The 18,244-nt window shown below is 45.6% G+C and overlaps 1 protein-coding gene, 1 long non-coding RNA gene and 1 pseudogene across 3 annotated transcripts; 1 reads left to right on the top strand and 2 right to left on the bottom strand.

The window, feature by feature from the left end:
* Nucleotides 1-95: 95 nt before the first annotated feature.
* LOC148687581 (uncharacterized) lies at nt 96-5,254 on the bottom strand. The gene is made up of 2 exons (XR_015948780.1): nt 5,028-5,254; nt 96-551 (listed from the first exon to the last, which is right to left on the bottom strand). It is a non-coding gene; the product is annotated as an uncharacterized LOC148687581 (long non-coding RNA).
* A 213-nt stretch (nt 5,255-5,467) lies between these two features.
* On the top strand, nt 5,468-17,753 carry IFITM5 (interferon induced transmembrane protein 5). 2 transcript variants are annotated; one of them, XM_088665399.1, is made up of 2 exons: nt 5,468-5,788; nt 16,710-17,746. In XM_088665399.1, exons 1-2 carry the CDS (start codon nt 5,579-5,581, stop codon nt 16,926-16,928), a joined length of 429 nt encoding a protein of 142 aa, XP_088521525.1. In that variant the 5' UTR covers nt 5,468-5,578; the 3' UTR covers nt 16,929-17,746. The 2 variants fall into 2 exon arrangements, with proteins under 2 accessions (XP_088521525.1, XP_034978884.2); XM_035122993.3 differs by lacking the exon at nt 5,468-5,788 and adding an exon at nt 14,047-14,472 and having other exon boundaries at nt 16,710-17,753.
* Nucleotides 13,687-13,775, bottom strand: LOC118075626 (U5 spliceosomal RNA; annotated as a pseudogene).
* Nucleotides 17,754-18,244: the final 491 nt, after the last annotated feature.

Genomic DNA, 18,244 nt, shown 5'->3' with positions numbered 1-18,244 from the left:
AATTCTTTACAAGCCTACATCCATATATTATCATGACTTTTAAATGAATAAATAAACAAATAGGGGGAAAATTTACTGGGGGATCATTAATTTAATGGAACCAAATGAAAGATCATGATTTTGTATGTATGTATGATAACTAAAAGTGTGTCAGATGTAAGAAATCACTCTTCGGTGTACTTTCAGCCTAGAATTAAACCACTGAAGCAAGCACACTTCTTCTTCTTTGGTGATCGCTTGTAGCCGAGTAAAATTGTCTTCCATGAAACCAGTCTTAATAGTGAGTCTGTAAGTGACTGGGAGGCCAATTCTGGATCCACACGTCCTTCCACAGTGGGGACATAGGTTTCCTGGAGGAAGTTGATCACAGTGAGGGTTTGCCAAAGGTGCCTTTTTCTTAGCTCATTTCTCCTTCTTGCCCTGGGTTTGTGCTTCTTCAAAGTCCATGACACCTTTGGTAAAGGCTGTTCTCCAGTTGGAGTGCTCACAGGCCAGGGTTTCCCAGTTATCAGTGCTTATGTTACTCACTCAAGATGTGTACTGCAGCTTTTCTGTATTGAAACATGAAGTCTCGGGTGAATTCTGAGCACATAAAAACATGACTACCTTATTCTTCATCAATTGCTTTCTTGTTGGTATAAAACTTAAAACATTGAGGCTCCCCTTTTGTAGGACTCTTCAATATTATGGTTTCAACATGTAGATTTATGTAATATTCTGATGACTTTTTACACGGATTTTAAAAAATTAACCTGGGAGGTCAGTCATTTAGGGAATCCAAATATCCCTAGATCCATTAAACATTTTTATATATGGGATTACTTAATTCTCTTGGAAACACACCCACAGTATCTTTTAATTAAAATGGTCCCAAGTGTAAGAATTAGCATTGCCGACTGTGTATCTTCAGCCTAGAATTAAACCACAGGGGAAAGCACACGCTCTCATGCCAATAGTGTACAGTTTGGATGGTGGGTTGATGTTGCCTTCTGTCTAAAAAGATTAGCACTATGAGAGAAATTGCATGTTGGGAGAAGCTTGCTCATTTCTTCTCATTATCTTATAGGATCATGCCTTGCTGGTTGAGAATCAATTGTTAGAATCATAGAATTGTAGAGTTGGAAGGGACCACGAGGGTCATCTAGTCCAACCCCCTGCAATGCAGGAATATTTTGTGGGGCTCAGACCCACAAAATTGAGATTAAGAGTCTCCTGCTCTACCAACTGAGCTACATGAATTGATTGTTATTATGCTATCAGCATAAATGGTGCTTTACAAAGAATACAGGCTCTTGCTGCAAGTCCTAAATGTTGCCATTTATTCATCTCACTTCCCCATGCTCTTTAAAGAAATGTGTCTCCCAAATTTGGATGAGGGTAGTGCCATGCTTATTTGTGCTCATCATTATTTGATAATTGCCAACATGCAGTTCCATTCACCCAGTTCACAGTGCTTTTTCAGGGAACTGCAGCTATCATGCCACTTTGTTAGAAGCCACTTTTTAAAACATCCCTCTTGCTTCAAAGAAGCAGATGTTGGTATTCTGACTCCGAACACCCTGCAGTTGATCTGACCAACTGTCGGGGATGGTGAGCATTGTTGTTGAAAACATCGGGAGGGGGCTATAGATACCTCATTCCTGCTCTGATAGAACCTTTCTTATTCTCCCCTGCAGGGATGCCAACTTGTATAAAATATTTGGGATGGTGGTGGTGGTGGGGAGAAATAAGCCTCACCCTGAAAATCAATCACATGATGTTTCACAAGCACACTATCTGAATATTTTAGGGGGGCCCTAGGAGTTGGCTCCTATGCCCCGCCCCCATTCTTAACATGAGACTGGAGGGCAGAAGGGAGGCATGGGATAGCCATCCTTGAGGTGGAGAGTGTTATTATTACGTATTAGTCTTGATGGAGGGTCCAAATGGAATCGATCTTTCCCAACACCCTCACCCTAGAGACTAGCATAAAGTGCTGTGTAAATCATTTATCCCGGGAAGTCTGACATGCTCCGTCAGAAGGGGTGAGCTAACTAGTGTCTGTTTTTAAACTTGCATAGGTGGGCAGTCGCGGCAAGAAACACACAGGATGGCAGATGCAGTTTGGGCCAACAAGGGGGGAAAGACTATGCAGTTCTTTGAAGTTTGGCAGACAGGACAGGAGGGGTGGGGCGAGGTTTGAGACAGATTCTGCTTTTTCACAGCTGTTTAATCCTGAACTCGCTCCAAGGAACTGTCAAAGTTTATTCTACAATTTTAGCGAGGTTGCTGCTGCCAACGACGCTTCATGTTCAGGAGCAAAGCGTTGGAGCACCACAGCTTCCTGCCTGCTTTCCCATCCGAGTTTCATTTCCTACCAAATCTGTCCCTGCTCTAACTCTCCCCCGGACTGCTTCCCTCCTTCGTGGTTTTCTTAGAATCGAAAGCGGCGGCTTATCTCATGCGATGCAGCCGCCACAGGCACTGCCCAATCAGGACCCGCCCTTGGCCCTCGCGCCCCATTTCGCCTCAGTGGCCGTCCGCCGCCGCCTTGCGTCGCCTTGCAGGGCTGTCTTAAGCATATTCTGCGCCGTGGTGCGAAGATCCCTCCGGCGCCCCCCCCCCAAATTTCACAGAGTTGTCAACCTTTTTTAGGCGGGGGACCCCCAAAGTTGTTGACCATTTTTAGGAAAGGTTCCCCAGAGTTGTTAACCCTTTTTTTGGGGAGCTTACACATTATCTCTAACAAGCCCTTAGAACAAAATAAAATGAAAAGGCAGAAGAATGGTCCTCAATTCCAAAGCAAGACTCATTCAGATCACCACATATCAAGTTAAAGCAATCACCAGTTTGTTGTTCTTTGATAAAGACACTTGTGTTTAAGTACAAACGTGACGTTTTCAAATAATTATTTTTTTGGGGGGGTTGTAAAGCAATGACATCCTGAACATAAAAAGGACCCAAAACCTGGGTCACAAAGGCTGCAGCCCTAACTGCACTTACCTGAGAGTAAGTCCTGCTGAATCTAATAGGACCTTAAAACCCTCCGTCGTCTATAAAGGTGTTTGTTTGTTTTTAACCACTAACTGCATGGAGAGCACGCTCTGGAGTCCATCCTTACCTTTGAACTGAGTCCTAATGGTAGTGCTCCCCCCCCCAGCTTTCCCCTCCCACCGCCCCAAATCCGAATGAATCCCTCCTCCACCCTTTTGCTCGAAGGAAGGGATGGGGTGGGGGAACGTTCTTGGTGGTACCCGGTGCAGACATTTATTTATTTATTTTGCACCCCGAGTGTGTCTCTGTGGAAGTTTCAGCTTCTGCTTGCTGCATGTTCAGGAACAGTTGTGGAAAAAGACTTGTGCGTGTCCATGTGTCCATGTTTGTGTATGGCCATTATCAGATATCAAGAGCACCTTCCCAGGGCCGTCTTAAGCCCCTGGCGCCGTGGTGCGCCAGATCTGTCCGGCGCCCTCCCGCCCCGTTTCCCAGCACGGTGGGCGGGTGGGCGCAGCGTGGCTGCCATAGGCGCTGCTGCGCGGCAGGCAGGCAGGCACAGCGCAATCTCTCCGGCGCCCTCCCCCCCCGTTTCCCAGCGCGGTGGGTGGGTGGGCGCAGCGCGGGCCTGTTGGGCCAGCGCCATGGTGCCCTGCGCCACCCAGCCTGGCCGTAGGGCCGGCCCTGCACCTTCCAGACAAAGCACTCCTGGATACTGTGAAGTAGGATAAGTGAGGGATGTGGCCTGAGGATAGGTGTATGGCCTAGGGAGAGTTCTGAGGGCCAGGTGGAGAGGCATGGAGGGCCGCATCCAGCCCCAGGTTCCATGGGTATAAGATCATATGTGACAGGATAAAAGAATGTGTGAAAGCTGTGTCAGAGAATTTATGTTTTGGAGGTTGTGGTCCAACTTCCTTTGCAAATGATGGGGAAATGCAAAGGGCCAGAGGGAGCTATGTTTACATGTAGTGGTACACTGGTGTGTGTGTGTGTGTGTGTGTGTGTGTGTGTGTGTGTGTGTGTGTGTAATATTTGCAAGTAAGGGAGAATCTTGAGAGAACGGAGTTCTGACAGCTCAGATGGTAGAGGGTGAGACTCTTCAACTCAAGGTTGTGGGTTTGAACCCCATGTTGGGTAAAAAGATTCCTGCAGGGGGTTGGACTAGATGGTCCCCTATGGTCCCTTCCAAATCTACAATTCTATGCTTATATCTGATTGACCAAAGGTCCATACCACATCCCTTCCTTTTCTTAAATGCAAGCAGAGTCACAATGAAGGAAAGCGCTTTATATATTCTTATTAATTCTGGATGCACTTGAGCCACTCCTTAAATGCCCACACCATTCCTTCTATATCAAGGGGAGCCCTTTAGATGTTGCCCATTTGCCATGTTGTATGGGGTTGGTGGCAGCTCAGGTCCAGTATATGGAGGGCACCCCATGGGCCAACCTAGTTCTGCCTCTGGATGAACAAGGTACACAAACAATGGGACCCACAGAGACCCCTACACCCCCTGCCCCAAAGGCAGAATCCTAAGCAAACAGACCTATCCCCCCCACCATTACTAACACAGAGATGCTGTGCGGCTCATACCTCAAACCCCGTTGTGTACCCCCACACTATTGTTGTTGTTGTTGTTTAGTCATTTAGTCGTGTCGGACTCTTCGTGACCCCTCGGGCCATAGCATTCCAGGCACTCCTGTCTTCCACTGCCTCCTGCAGTTTGGTCAAACTCATGTTCGTAGCTTCGAGAACACTGTCCAACCATCTCATCGTCCCCTTCTCCTAGTGCCCTCAATCTTTCCCAACATCAGGGTCTTTTCCAGCCTTCTTTGGCGAGGCAGTATAAACAGAAGCAGCCCCGCTTGTCAATTCATAGCAGTGGCATAATCCCTCTGCGCTCTGTACCTGCCGGATCGCATCTCCCATTTCACACCCTGCATGACACACACACACCCCAAACACCCAGACACATAACAGATAACATCACAAAGTGATGCACACACAGTTACCCCCCCTCCGGCACAGCGCTACTGCTAAACAGTCTCACTCACCTTGCACATGGATGGAATCTTGCATCCCTCACCCATTGCACATGCTACCTGTGCCAGTGACCTCCGTGGAAACATCTGATAAATGCACAAACCCACCCAACCCTCCAGCACACCAAATATCCTCCTTTCTGTGCATGTTTGAGAGAGAGAGAGAGAGACCCACCGGAGGAGGGAGAGAAAGCTCTCTGCGTCACCCCCCACCAAAAAAAGCCTCCCTCGCCGTCTCCTCCTGTCTCTGCCTGCTTTGCCCCCCCCCCTCTCCTCTCCCTCCCTCTCTCCCTCCTTCCCCTGAGTTAAGGGAGCAGGGGCGGCCAGCAGCAGGTCCGCCGCCACTCTCCGCCGACTCTGGTGGGGCTTCCGGCGCTGCAGGGCTCTTTCCAGGCTGAGGACTCCCTGCGCCCCCAGTGGCAGCTTCAGGAACTGCAGGGCTCTTTTCGAGCTCTGTTCAGCTCGGCTCTTCCCTGGAGTCCCGGACGACTCCAAGTTAGCCCGGACTCCCAACCAGGCGCCCTCCGGACTCGGAGCTTGGCGCCCTGGTAGGGGCTGTCGCCATGCAGCCCCTCTCGCCCCCGGTTGCCCTCAGAGTGGCTCCGTACGACCGGTACAGGCCCGGTACGCCGCCCCCCGCGAGCCCCTACCCCCACCCAGTGGGCTGCGTCGTCGTCCAGCCCCCGCAAGACTTCGTCATCTGGTCGATGTTTAGTTTAACCTTCATGAACAACTTCTGCCTCGGCTTCGCCGCTCTCATTTTCTCCATCAAGGTGAAGCCGCACTCCCTCCCTCCCCCACCCGCGAAAAAGGGCGGGAAAGCGCCATTATCTAACTAACCCAGTTATTTGCCCCCCCCCTTTCTGGTTTTCTGCTCTCCCTCAGTCTTGGCTTCTTTTCCTCCTCGTGGACTGGATAGCATTTCTGCCTCCGCTTCTTGCTTTTCTCTCATTTTCTGGGGCAGACTTCATTCTTCTTCCACCCCATTCACTCAGGTCTTGGAGTGGGACACTGACCAAGGGCACTTTCCTAGCAGCATTTGGCGTTAATAGCTCTTCCCTCATTGCCTCTCTGCTTGGGGGGGGGGGGGATGGCCACCTGTCAAATTTCTGCCCCTCACAGAGGCCCCTACCCCAACAGTGTTAACCCTAAACTAAATCGTTCTGTCCCCACCCCTGCATGTATATAAGATGGTGTGTGTGTGTGTGTGTGTGTGTGTGTGTGTGTGTGTGTGTTGCTGTCACAAAAAGGCTTGCGCATGGAAGGCTTAAAACAAAGTGCCACCAGCTTTTGTTTAATACTGTAGTCTTTGGCTGCCTCATTTATTCACCCCAAAATATAATGTACTGTGGAAAATAGAAGACATAAATTCCATTTGCCCAATAGCACTTTCTAATATGCACTGTGGTCTAAACTACTGAGCCTAGAGCCTGCCAGCCAGAAGGTCGGCAGTCAGAAGGTCCGCAGTTCAAATCCCCATGACAGGGTGAGCTCCTGTTGCTCGGTCCCAGCTCCTGCCAACCTAGCAGTTCGAAAACACGTCAAAGTGCAAGTAGATAAATAGGTACCGCTCCGGCAGGAAGGTAAACTGTGTTTCCGTGCGCTGCTCTGGTTTCGTCAGAAGTGGTTTAGTCATGCTGGCCACATGAACCGGAAAAACTGTCTGCAGACAAACGCTGTCTCCCTTGGCTATTAAAGGAGATGAGCGCTGTAACCCCAGAGTCATTCGCAACTGGACTTAACTGTCAGGGGTCCTTTACTTTTACCTTTAATATGCGGGTAATGTATCAGAATATAATTGCCAAGTAAATCATTCTAGAGTATTTGAAAAAAGAGTACTATCTCATTGCTAACAAGGATGCTGCAGTGGTAACACTGAGCAGGAAGTTCTTGGTTTGAAATGATCGCACAACAACCATGAAAAGCCTGTTTGACCTCCAGGTGTTTAAAGCATGTGCAATGATGTTTCTACTGCTAATTTTCTTTTTTTTATTAAAAATATATATTTTTTCTCTTCCCCTGTTTCAGTCAAGGGATTGTAAAGTCATGGGAGATCCTGAAGGCGCAGCTATGCATGGCAGGAAAGCAAAGTACCTGAATATCATTGCTTTGATAGTGGGAATCATATTCTTCATTAGTATGGTCATTGTGATTACAGCTGATCCACCACCTTTCCATAGAGCAGTGAAAGCAATACTGCAGAGATACCAATGATTCGAGCTGGCTAAGTTGGAACTTGTGTGTCAAGGATATTCTGCTCAGTACTGTATTTATATATAAGTGTGCATTGGCTACACTTTCTTCTGCTTTGATTATACCCACTTTGCTCTTAACACCTGCAAGGAATGAGGCAGTTTAAAGAAGACAGGACATCTGGCACATCTGAAGATATAAAGGTTTATGCTCTTTTGCAGCTCTATAATTCCACCTTGTTTACAAGGACTATGAAAGGTTAGGGTGATCATTCTCAACTTATTTATCCAGTTATCTCAATACCTGTCTCAATGCTTGAGTGATGTTTTCTCTGTCCTAAAGTCTGGATTTGTGGCCTTCCTAGTTCATGATGTTGATGGGAACCATCACTCTTTCTGTTTCATTTTTTCAGTTTTTTCACAAGTTTCTCAATTAAAGTGTGTGTTAGAGCTTTCATGTATTGAAATATGAAGTCTCTGGTGAATTCTCTGCAAATAAAGGCATATCTTTCTGATTCTGTGGGAAAAGTTCTCTTATTGGTAAAAACAGGTAGGTAGGTAATTTATTTCGGCCATTGGCCCATATTAGAACAATATCAAACAATTCCATCAACTTTGACCAAAACAATATACATTTAAAACAGGTCACACGATTCAGCAATACCCAATTTAAAACAGCAATTTAAACTACTATCTGATAAAATTAATCAATATATCGAATAGGACTCTGGATTCTCTCCAATAAAATATAGCCTATTTCTAAGACCTTTAAATGATTCTTAATTATAATTATCAAGAATGCGCAGTGATCCATTCCTCTTCTTGTAAAATAAAATATTAATCAGGTATCTAGTGACTGCAAGGGATCTGCTTGGATCTTCATCGTTCATATATTAGTTGAGCATCCTGCGTTCTGTCAGTAATTCTCGATAAAAATGGCGACAGATATTTAGCTCGGGCTTCCGAATGTTATGGACAGCAAAAAAGTATGTGGTGTAGAGATTCTATAGAACCACTCTTACAGTCGCATAGAAGAGAGATCTGGCCATTGGAGAGTCTATTTCCCATAACATTTGATGGAAAAGCGTTGAATCTGGCCTTTATTAAGGCGTACCTGTGCCTTGTAACGGATAGAGAAGTTAGATAGGATGGTACTTTCAAGAATGGTGTTAGACCCAAGTTTAGTGGCAAACAGGTGCCAGCGCCTGTTGCAGTGTTGTATTGGAGGTCAATTTCCTCAATTTTTTGGGTGGCAGATCTCTTAGCTGTAGCTAAATCGAGGTTCAGTAAGTCAGACAGGGCTAATTTGATGGACACGAGTTTCGTATGTATTGCTTTGGTCCAGGGATTGGGATACTCATCTCTCCAAAGGCACTGGATTAGATATAGGTTGGGAAGTCTGTGCCATAATGTCAACCAGTAATTAAGGATTCGTTTCCATAAAGTAATTCCTAATGATGTTACATTTAGTTTCAAGTGTGTGGCTGCAATACTTATGCATCGGGGTAGTTTTAACACCCGACTTAAAAACTGGTTTTGGATTGCCTCCAGAGATGTTAAATTTATAGAGGAGCCCCATATTGGGATTGCATATACTCTGGTTTCTCTTCAGATCGTATTGGTAAAAACAGTTAAAACTATTCAGGACTGAAACATTTAGGACCCCCACTGCATTTTTAAAAACATTAGTGTTTGGGTAGTTCTTGTTTGATTCCCCTATCAGGGTGAAACTATGTATTGAACTAATGTTGCATCTTTCAACTAGAAAGGTTAATTGAGTTTTTTAAGTCTTAAAAATTTGGTTGGTAGAATGTGGCATTCAACCTTTTGGGACCCAGCATCAACATAGTCATACTGCTCATTATTTAACAGTGTTCACTTAACAGCTCCATTCAGCTGTAGTTTGCATACTGCTCTGATTAGAAATCAGTGTTCCTCAATCTTTTGGGCCTAGGTGCATTTAGCATTATGAAAAAGTGATGTGGGCACCACCACAAAACAGCAAGAAGGTAAAAGTAGCATCTAGCAAATAAAACCATGATCCTCTTGTATGATTGTTACATAAGATGCCCTGCAAACCACTATCAAGTTAAAGCTTACATTGGTGTCTGCCGACTGCACAGTAAATTAATTGAAAGATTGGCTGTTTACCACCACCATGGAACAAAAATGGCACAAAAACATGGACCCAAGGCACATGTTCTCATGAATTGTGGTCAGGCTCCTCTCAAGGATATTGGGCGCCATGGTTCAAAGGTCCCTCCGGCGCCCCCTCCCCGTTCAAATATCCCTCTGGCGCCCCCCTCGTGTCACCACCTTACAGCTCCCGCCACCATGCCCTGAGGGCCCCTTTGCCGAGGGGGAGACGGGAAAGGCAAGAGGCAGCTCTCCTCCTCCGCCGCCTTCCCGCCTCCTACCAGGCGCTGCTGCAAGGTGCCCAAGGAGCTCGTATGGGGAGGGGGGGAAGACGAGGACAGGGTCCCCGGGGAGCGCGCTGGAAAAACAATGGGGCTGGTTGGGCTGTGGAGAGGGCGGGTGGGCAGTGGCAATTTTTCTTTCACACCCCATTGAGGAAGGGGTGTGAGGAGAGGAGGAGAAAGTTGCAGCTGCCACCCACGAGGAAAGGAGCTGTGGCTCTGGGAGAAGGAGGTCGAGCTGAGGAAATGCCAGTGCGGGAACTCCTGAGCCGGCGTGAGGTGGAGGTCTTGAGAATGCACACGGGGCAGTGGGGGGAATTGGGGCATCTGCCGCCTGGGCTGCTCTGGCAGCGGCCGAGGTGTTTTTGCTGCCGCAGCTCCCAAATGAGCGGCACTCTGGTCTATGCGGCAGCAGTTGGAGGGCGGCTCCCCTGACGGTACGGAGGCTCTGGGCGCTGCACGGCATGGTGGGAGCTGGCGGTGAGCTGGTGCGGAGAGGCGCCACGTCCAGCCCCCGCCTCTTCTGTGGCGCCCTCCAGAACTGGGTGCCGTGGTTCCCCGCGCCACTAGCCTCTATGGCTAAGACGCCCCTGATTGTGGTATTGACAAGTTGTGGATTTGTAAGATTGACAAGTTCTGGATTTTTACTGTGTGGTGCACTGTATTGTTTTAATTTGATGGTACAAAGAAGCTGTGTCTCTGTATGGGAGGCTCCCATCCTCATCATGTGATAGCCATTTTATAATCACCCCAAATGCTTGCTGCATGATTAGGATGGAAGCTGACCTGTACAGGCCACTTGGGTGTCAGTGGTGGACAGTGAGAGTCTTGCAGGCACCATGTTGAAGGATGTCTAAGTTAAGAAGATAAAGGTAAAGGTAAAGGGGCCCCTGACCATCAGGTCCAGTCGTGTCCGACTCTGGGGTTGCGGCGCTCATCTCGCTCTATAGGCCGAGGGAGCCGGCGTTTGTCCGCAGACAGCTTCCGGGTCATGTGGCCAGCATGACAAAGCTGCTTCTGGCGAACCAGAGCAGTGCACGGAAACGCCGTTTACCTTCCCGCCGGAGCGGTCCCTATTTATCTACTTGCACCTGGATGTGCTTTCGAACTGCTAGGTTGGCAGGAAAGTTAAGAAGATAGGACTCTGTAAAACATCTTGAAAGTTGATAGATGCTCCTATGATGGCCTAAATAAATAAAAGCATTTCTGTAGTGGTTAAAAGAGGAAAATATGCATTCTAATGGGTTCCCCAACAACTCAAGCAATCAAATCCTATCTATACATTTTCACTGTGAAGCACATAAGATTTCATCTTTAGTTGCACAAAATTATTTTGCCTATGTAGGGCTGTGCAGTATAGCTCCCATGAGATTCCTGGAGCATAGCCATTTATGGCCCTTTGGAACTGACTGGCCCTACTGTTAAATGGAATGAGGTCACTTCACACAGCCTGTGGGAGGCAGGGAGCAGCAGAAGGGGGATGGAGGACAGCTAGGTGTTTGAAGTAGGATTTACCTTCCAGTCTGTTAAGAAATTGGGCAGTCTTGGTGGTGGGACAGTCTTGTCATAGGAATATAGGAAGCTGCCTTATATTGAGTCAGACCATTGGTCCATGTAGCTCAGTACTGTCTATACTGACTGGCAGCAGTTCTCCATGGTTTCAGGCAGGGTCTCCCAACCTTACTGTACATGGAGATGCTGGGAATTGAATCTGGTACCTACTGCTTGCAAGGCAGACTCTTGTCATTTGCCTTGGTTCAGCTTTCACATTGTCCACAAAGGGGCCTGCAGGGTTACTGAGATTGGAAGAGAGTTCAGAGTGCATGTTGAGTGAAGTTGCTTGAAGAGGTGAAAAAGAGGCCGAGGAAACTGCAATGAGAATAAAAACAATCACACGGAGGAGAGAGTAGTCTTCATGTTATACCCTCACACAGTGATCATAAGCAGCAGCAACTGCTCTACAGCCAGGGGAGTGACAGGAGAAGACTGACAGATATGCATCAGGAGAGGATGTGTAGGTATTGTTACTTTGATGGGCTGCACTGGGGCTTACAAACAGACTGAATCCTGGTAAGATCCTGTAGCTGGTATGTGGCCTCTGACAGAAATAAGTTGTCCCACCTCTGGATTTGTAACTTTTCATTTCTCTCTGACCTCACTACTTTTCTCTCTCCCCCTGTGCACGTGTGTGTGTGTGTGTGTGTGTGTGTGTGTGTGTGTGTGACAGAATAACAACAGGAAAACCCCCAGGAAACTCCCCACACACCCCTGTCTAGTAAGGAAACCAATTCACACATCTGATCAAGTGGTGTTCAAAAGTCTATCCCCTACCATAATACCGGTACCATTGTTTAATCTTAAAACCCTCTACTTTTTGCTTAGACTTCCTGTGCTTTTTCTTCTGGCCACATGATGGAGCCAAAGAAAAGAGACTGGGAGAGCCTGATGTTCTAACATTTACACTGTAGTTATATACATAACCTTGACTTGCAAGCTTTTGAGATTCTTTCACAGGTTACTTTTATAGCAGGTTACTTTTATAGGCTGGTAGCAGCTTCAGTAAAGTGATTTGAATCCACAAATAACCCAGAGATGCATTTTAAATAAAGGGACACATTCTACTAATGTGAAAACATGCTGATTCCTGGATCGTCCGTGGGCCGGATTTAGAAGACAATTGGGCCGCATCTGGCCCCCGGGCCTTAGTTTGGGGCCCCTGCCTTAGAACAAAATAAAATGAAAAGGCAGAAGAATGGTCCTCAATTCCAAAGCAAGACTCATTCATATCACCACATATCAAGTTAAAGCAATCACCAGTTTGTTGTTCGCTAAATAAATTGATAAAGACACTTGTGTTTAAGTACAAAGGTGACGTTTTCAAATATTTTTTTTGGGGGGGGGGGTTGTAAAGCAGTGACATCCTGAACCTAAAAAGGACCCAAAACCTGGGTCATAAAGGCTGCAGCCCTAACTGCACTTACCTGAGAGTAAGTCCTGCTGAATCTAATAGGACCTTAAAACCCTCCGCCGTCTATAAAGGACTTTTTGTTGGTGTTTGTTTGTTTTTAACCACTACCTTTGAACTGACTCCTAATGGTAGTGCGCCCCCCAGCTTTCCCCTCCCACCGCCCCAAATCCGAATGAATCTCTCCTCCACCTTTTTGCTTGAAGGAAGGGGCGGGGGGGGGCGTTCTTGGTGGTACCCGGTGCCTGTTCTATAGTTTAACAGCCTGTGCTTTCTTTTAGTGGTTTATTAACCACTATTTTTTATAAAAAAATAATTTTTATTAAGTTTTTCCAAATAAACAAACAAAACATAACAGTTTTTTTGTACAATTCGTCTTAAATTCACCCATCTCAGTTCATTTTGCTCTGCCGAGCTGTGACTTCCCTCCCTCCCCTTATCCGGTTTTCTTATTCACTCCTATCTTGTAGTTCTTTGTTACCCTTACTTTAGTCAGTTTGTAGGATTTATTTCAGTCCTGCAAGTGTCTTTAAACTTCTACAGTTCTTCTCCATATAGTCCACAAATTTACTCCAGTCTTTTCGGAACCTTGTCTCTCCCTGGTTTCGGATCTTGCTAGTCAGTCTTGCTAAGTCCGCATAGTCCATCATTTTCATCTGCCACTCATCAATCGTTGGTAACTCCTGGGTTTTTCATTTTTGGGCTAACAATGTCCTAGCCGCGGTTGTTGCATACATAAATAATACTTGATCTTCTTTTCCAATCTCCTCTCCTATAATTCCTAATAAAAATGCCTCCGGTTTTTTGGGAAAAGTATATTTAAAAATCTTTTTCAATTCATTATATATCATTTCCCAAAATCTTTTAACTTTATCGCATGTCCACCACATATGATAAAACTCACCATCTAATTATTAATTATTATTAACCACTAACCACTAACACTTTGCATCTTCCTGGTTCAGCCCACCATCCCTACATTTGCAATCTACATTAAACAGTCCTCATCTGTTTAATACAGATCGTAAAATGCATAGATGGTGGGCTGAATCAGACACAATGCAGATGTCAGCTGGCTTTTTGCTTTTTAGTTTTTCAGCCCTGCCAAAGCAAGGCCTCAAAAAATTAGTTGAAAACTCATGAATCTTTAGTAAAAGGCGAAAGATTTATGCGATTTGAAGAGAAACCAGAATATGTCAGCTGCTTTTAAAACCTTGTAATGTACAAGTGCAAAGGGACTGGAAGGGTAAGAAGCAGGAGACATTTCTGCAGGGATGGAGGTAAAAACCCCTATAAGATAAGGTTTGCTAGCTCTGTCTGCCCTTAGCTGATGACCTTGCACATATGAGAGCACTTGCTTGTCTTTGAAGACAAGTGTCTCAATTGTTGGCAAGCTCTCTGAGACGGCGTTGGGCCAACACCAACCACAGGGTTATAAAAAGCACTCCTCGCCCAAGGGAGCGAGGGCAGGCTTGGAAACCAAACAGTTCTCTCCGTCCTGGCAAAGCATTTCTGATAACCACAGTCAAACCAGAGCTGCAATTTCCCTGTTTTATATATAGATGGAGATGAATCTTTGCCTTGGCTGGGCACTATATAAACGGTTGTCCCTGCCTTTCCCCGCTCACAGGCTGCCACTGCTAGGAAACAGTGTGATTCATCCAGGGAAACGGTGTGTGATTCCCCCAACTGGAGCCATGGACACTTCTTATCCTCGTGAAGACTACCTGCCCATGTCTTCCCATAAGCAGGAACCTTCTCCAACGGTCATCACTGTCAAGCCTCCGGTGATCCCCCGCGACTATATGATTTGGTCCATATTCAACACCATCTACATGAACCTGTGTTGCCTTGGCTTTGTCGCTCTTGCCTATTCTGTCAAGGTAGGAAGATTCTTCACTGTTTCTTATCTCTACGTATTTGCCTGGAATGGCCCCTCCAGAGAATTCTCATTGAGAGCAATTCCCAGAGAGTAGCTGTGGTATTTGGTGGCATCAGTTACACAGAATCTGCTATGGCAGGCATCCCCAAACTGCGGCCCTACAGCTGTTTTGGCCTACAACTCCCATGATCCCTAGCTAACAGGACCAGTGGTCGAGGAAGATGGGAATTGTAGGCCAAAACAGCTGGAGGGCCGAAGTTTGGGGATGCCTGTGCTTTGGAACCTTAGAGATAAGGAGGAAAGCATTTCAGTCTATCTTGGGGTAGTGGACATATTTACGCATAATGATGAAGAGTGCTGTGAAACTCCTGTCTCCTGTCTCTTACTGTTTCACACAGCAATTCCATTCCATAGTTTCTCTTCTAAAAACAATGGCCATATTGAAACCCTTAATTTAAGTTTTAAAACGCTGCTTTCCCCAGGGGATTGTAGCATGCATTTCAAGTTGGTCTGGTATAATAATTTTTTCCATTTCTCTCCGTTCTTTGGATTATGAAGCACTTTTTAAAAAGCAAAGGAAACAGAAGTAGAAATCGAAATCGAAATATCTAGTAATCGAGGAAATACCACAAACTCATTGCACTATAACCTGGTCATGTGTGAAACTGCTGGAAGGAGAGTTGAATTCTTGGATAGTTGTGGTTTTTCATGAAAGTTTGAAGAGCAGAATTCAGGGAAAACAGAGATGAAAATTTACACTTGGTGCAGAAATGTGACTTCAGGAATCACTCGATGGCTACTAAATGTTATACCTGATAGAGCACATGCTTCAAACAATTCATTTTCATGCAGATGACATTGGTCACCTGGGCTAATACACGCTTTCCCAGTATGTAGCTGCAGAAAATAAATTTGGGAAGGAACCAAATTCTCTCCACCTCTATGTACACCAGTCTTTATAGCTTATTGTTTGTAATATTGTCTTGTTCAGGAGAATACTATGCGTTTTAAGAGCTGTGGCACCCAAAAACGTTTTAAAGGAAATGTTTCCTGGTATGGAGATTAATGGGGGAGAAAGTCTTAGCAACTGCGTATTGTGAACTAGGTTGTTAATAAAAGAAGTTACCGTAGCTATCCTGAAGTGAAGCAAAGATTGTAAAGGATGCAGAGGGGCAAGAGTACAAAAAAATGTATAGGATCGATTTGTGGTGTGTCATGCTGTCCCTTCCATTCCCACCGGCGCAGGCTGATTTGTTGATAGTTCATAAAATTGTGTAATTAATAGTCTGCAGAGAGGAAATGGGGTTAAGAGTTGGGATGGGCAATTGCAAAAGCTACTGTAACCAATATTTCAAGACATTCCTGCATGTGGAACTACTGGTAAGTCAGTGATTTATCCAGAGATAAGAAAGCTACTGTACACTCTCTTTGGTTTGTGATTGATGCAATGATTGTAAAAAAATTATTTATGTATTTATTAAATTTGTTAGTCATTTTGTCTTGCCCAGGGCAACCCAAAATGACTTACAAGGAAATAGGTGGGCATTTAACATAACAGGAAAGAAACAGCAGTAACATGTAAGTAACCAGAATCTCTCTAGACCTGGAAAAGGAGTTTGGAAAGCCAGGCTGGAGAGATGGGTGTAGTTTGGGAATTAATGCTATGTAGTGAATAGCAGAAGTAAAATAGGTCACTGCTTCTAGAGAGCTGGATCGAGGATGTGCCATACTTCTGTCTCCGTGACAGCTCCACCCTGTACACCCACTGGCCTACTGAGCATCCACTGAGCATCTACTAAGCGCATGGAGTGTCTTATGCTGCCACTTTAGGACTTCTAGCACTAAATGGATGTGTACGGAACACAGGAACAAGTGCTCACTATAAGGCAATACCAGCTTGTGTGGGCTTCTGTAAACCATTCTTACATCTGGATGGTGTCACGTATGCCAACCATCACCCACCCGATTTGCTTTGTGAATTTCAGGGGAATAGAATGAGGACTGACCCTAATACCACAGGCACTGTGTAGACCAAAGAGGCTGACCGAATCCAGCTCCCAGATATACGTAGATGTCTTGACATAGTCACAATGTCTTCTAACATTGTGACTCCAGTTTTGGGTGTTGTCCTTCTCAGTTGTGTTGTTCTGCTTTACACAGGGGGTTTCCCTTCCCCGTCGCTTTCTTCTTGTGTAGCCTTACTAATGCTCTGTGCCTTTTCCTTCTTCTTTCTTGAAGGCACGGGATCAGAAGGTGTCCGGTGACCTGGAAGCTGCCCATCGCTACGGCTCCAAAGCCAGATGCTACAATGTCCTTGCCACAGTGTGGAATGTGGTGCTGCCGCTCATGCTCATTGCTCTGGTGATCACGGGCGTCCTCCACCTCTCCAAGCTGGCTCAGGAGTCCATGGACTTTTTGGCTTACAGACTCTTTCCTAACGATGATGACAAGAAGTGAGCCGAGGGTGTCAAGCATTCCTGCGAATGTATTTTTGACCATTAATATGGCTCTTTACTGAAACTGTCAACTGGTGTAACCCAACCACTATGCACTACAAAACATCTGCTAGCTGTAATTCAGGTCATCTGGTGCATTATACTGATGCATTAATACACCTTGGAACTCATCTCCCAGGTCACCCTTTGGGGTTGCAGCAGACGAAGAAATTAATCCTTGACGTTCTTCATAAACTCACGGCTGAGCTGCCCATCACAGTGTTCTCTGTCTCTCATCTTCCTCTCTGCTGGGCAACAACCATACGGAAAGCAGATAGCTCAAGATATACTGATAAAGCAATTAAATATACTTGTGTAAACTGCATACTATATTTACATTGTGCATACTATTTGTCTTTTATTTTTGCTAGTTTGTGTGTTTTCAGTGTAGTTTCTATCCCCAGGAGGTTTGTACGAATATTAGTGAACATATGTTGAGGCATATGTGTTAAATAGTACAAAAATGTGATCTTTATTCTTTATTGTCTTGATCACAGCTATTCAATCTGTTATTGAATAATTAGTTTCCATGGTTACTGCTGATTGGTATATGTTCAGTCATGTGGTGGCTTATCTACAGAGACATATTTGATCTATTAGGAAGGATCCTAAAGTCACCATCTTTTATCCTGTATTAACAAATCAGGTGGATAATAATTACCCTGGAACCTTTTCATGTTTCCTTAGGTACAAACCTTAGAAAATTCTTTTTAAAGCTGCATTTTCTTCTTCCCTGACTCCAATCTTTCTTGTTACTATTTAAGTAATTAAATAATTTTACAATTTACCATTATGTTGTGCAAGTCTGTATTAATAAATACAAAATGGGTTGTGTTCCCTGGGTTTTCAACCTGTAAAGGTAAAGGTAAAGGTAAAGGGACCCCTGACCATTAGGTCCAGTTGTGACCGACTCTGGGGTTGCAGCGCTCATCTCGTATTATTGGCCGAGGGAGCTGGCGTACAGCTTCCAGGTTATGTGGCCAGCATGACAAAGCCGCTTCTGGTGAACCAGAGCAGCCCACGGAAACGCCGTTTACCTTCCCGCTGTAGCGGTACCTATTTATCTACTTGCACTTTGACGTGCTTTCAAACTGCTAGGTTGGCAGGAGCTGGGACCAAGCAACAGGAGCTCACCCTGTCGCATGGATTCGAACCGCTGACCTTCTGACCGGCAAGCTCTAGGCTCTGTGGTTTAAACCACAGCGCCACCTGCGTCCCTACAGCAAATATTTCACATCAAATAAGAACCCATTTTAATATTAACACAAACACAAGGCT

The sequence above is a fragment of the Zootoca vivipara genome, chromosome 1, assembly GCF_965207765.1.
Source record: "Zootoca vivipara chromosome 1, rZooViv2.hap1.1, whole genome shotgun sequence".
NCBI classification, from domain to species: Eukaryota; Metazoa; Chordata; class Lepidosauria; order Squamata; family Lacertidae; genus Zootoca; species Zootoca vivipara.
Note: the sequence above shows the minus strand (reverse complement) of the source record. Positions and strands in the feature narration are given on the sequence as shown.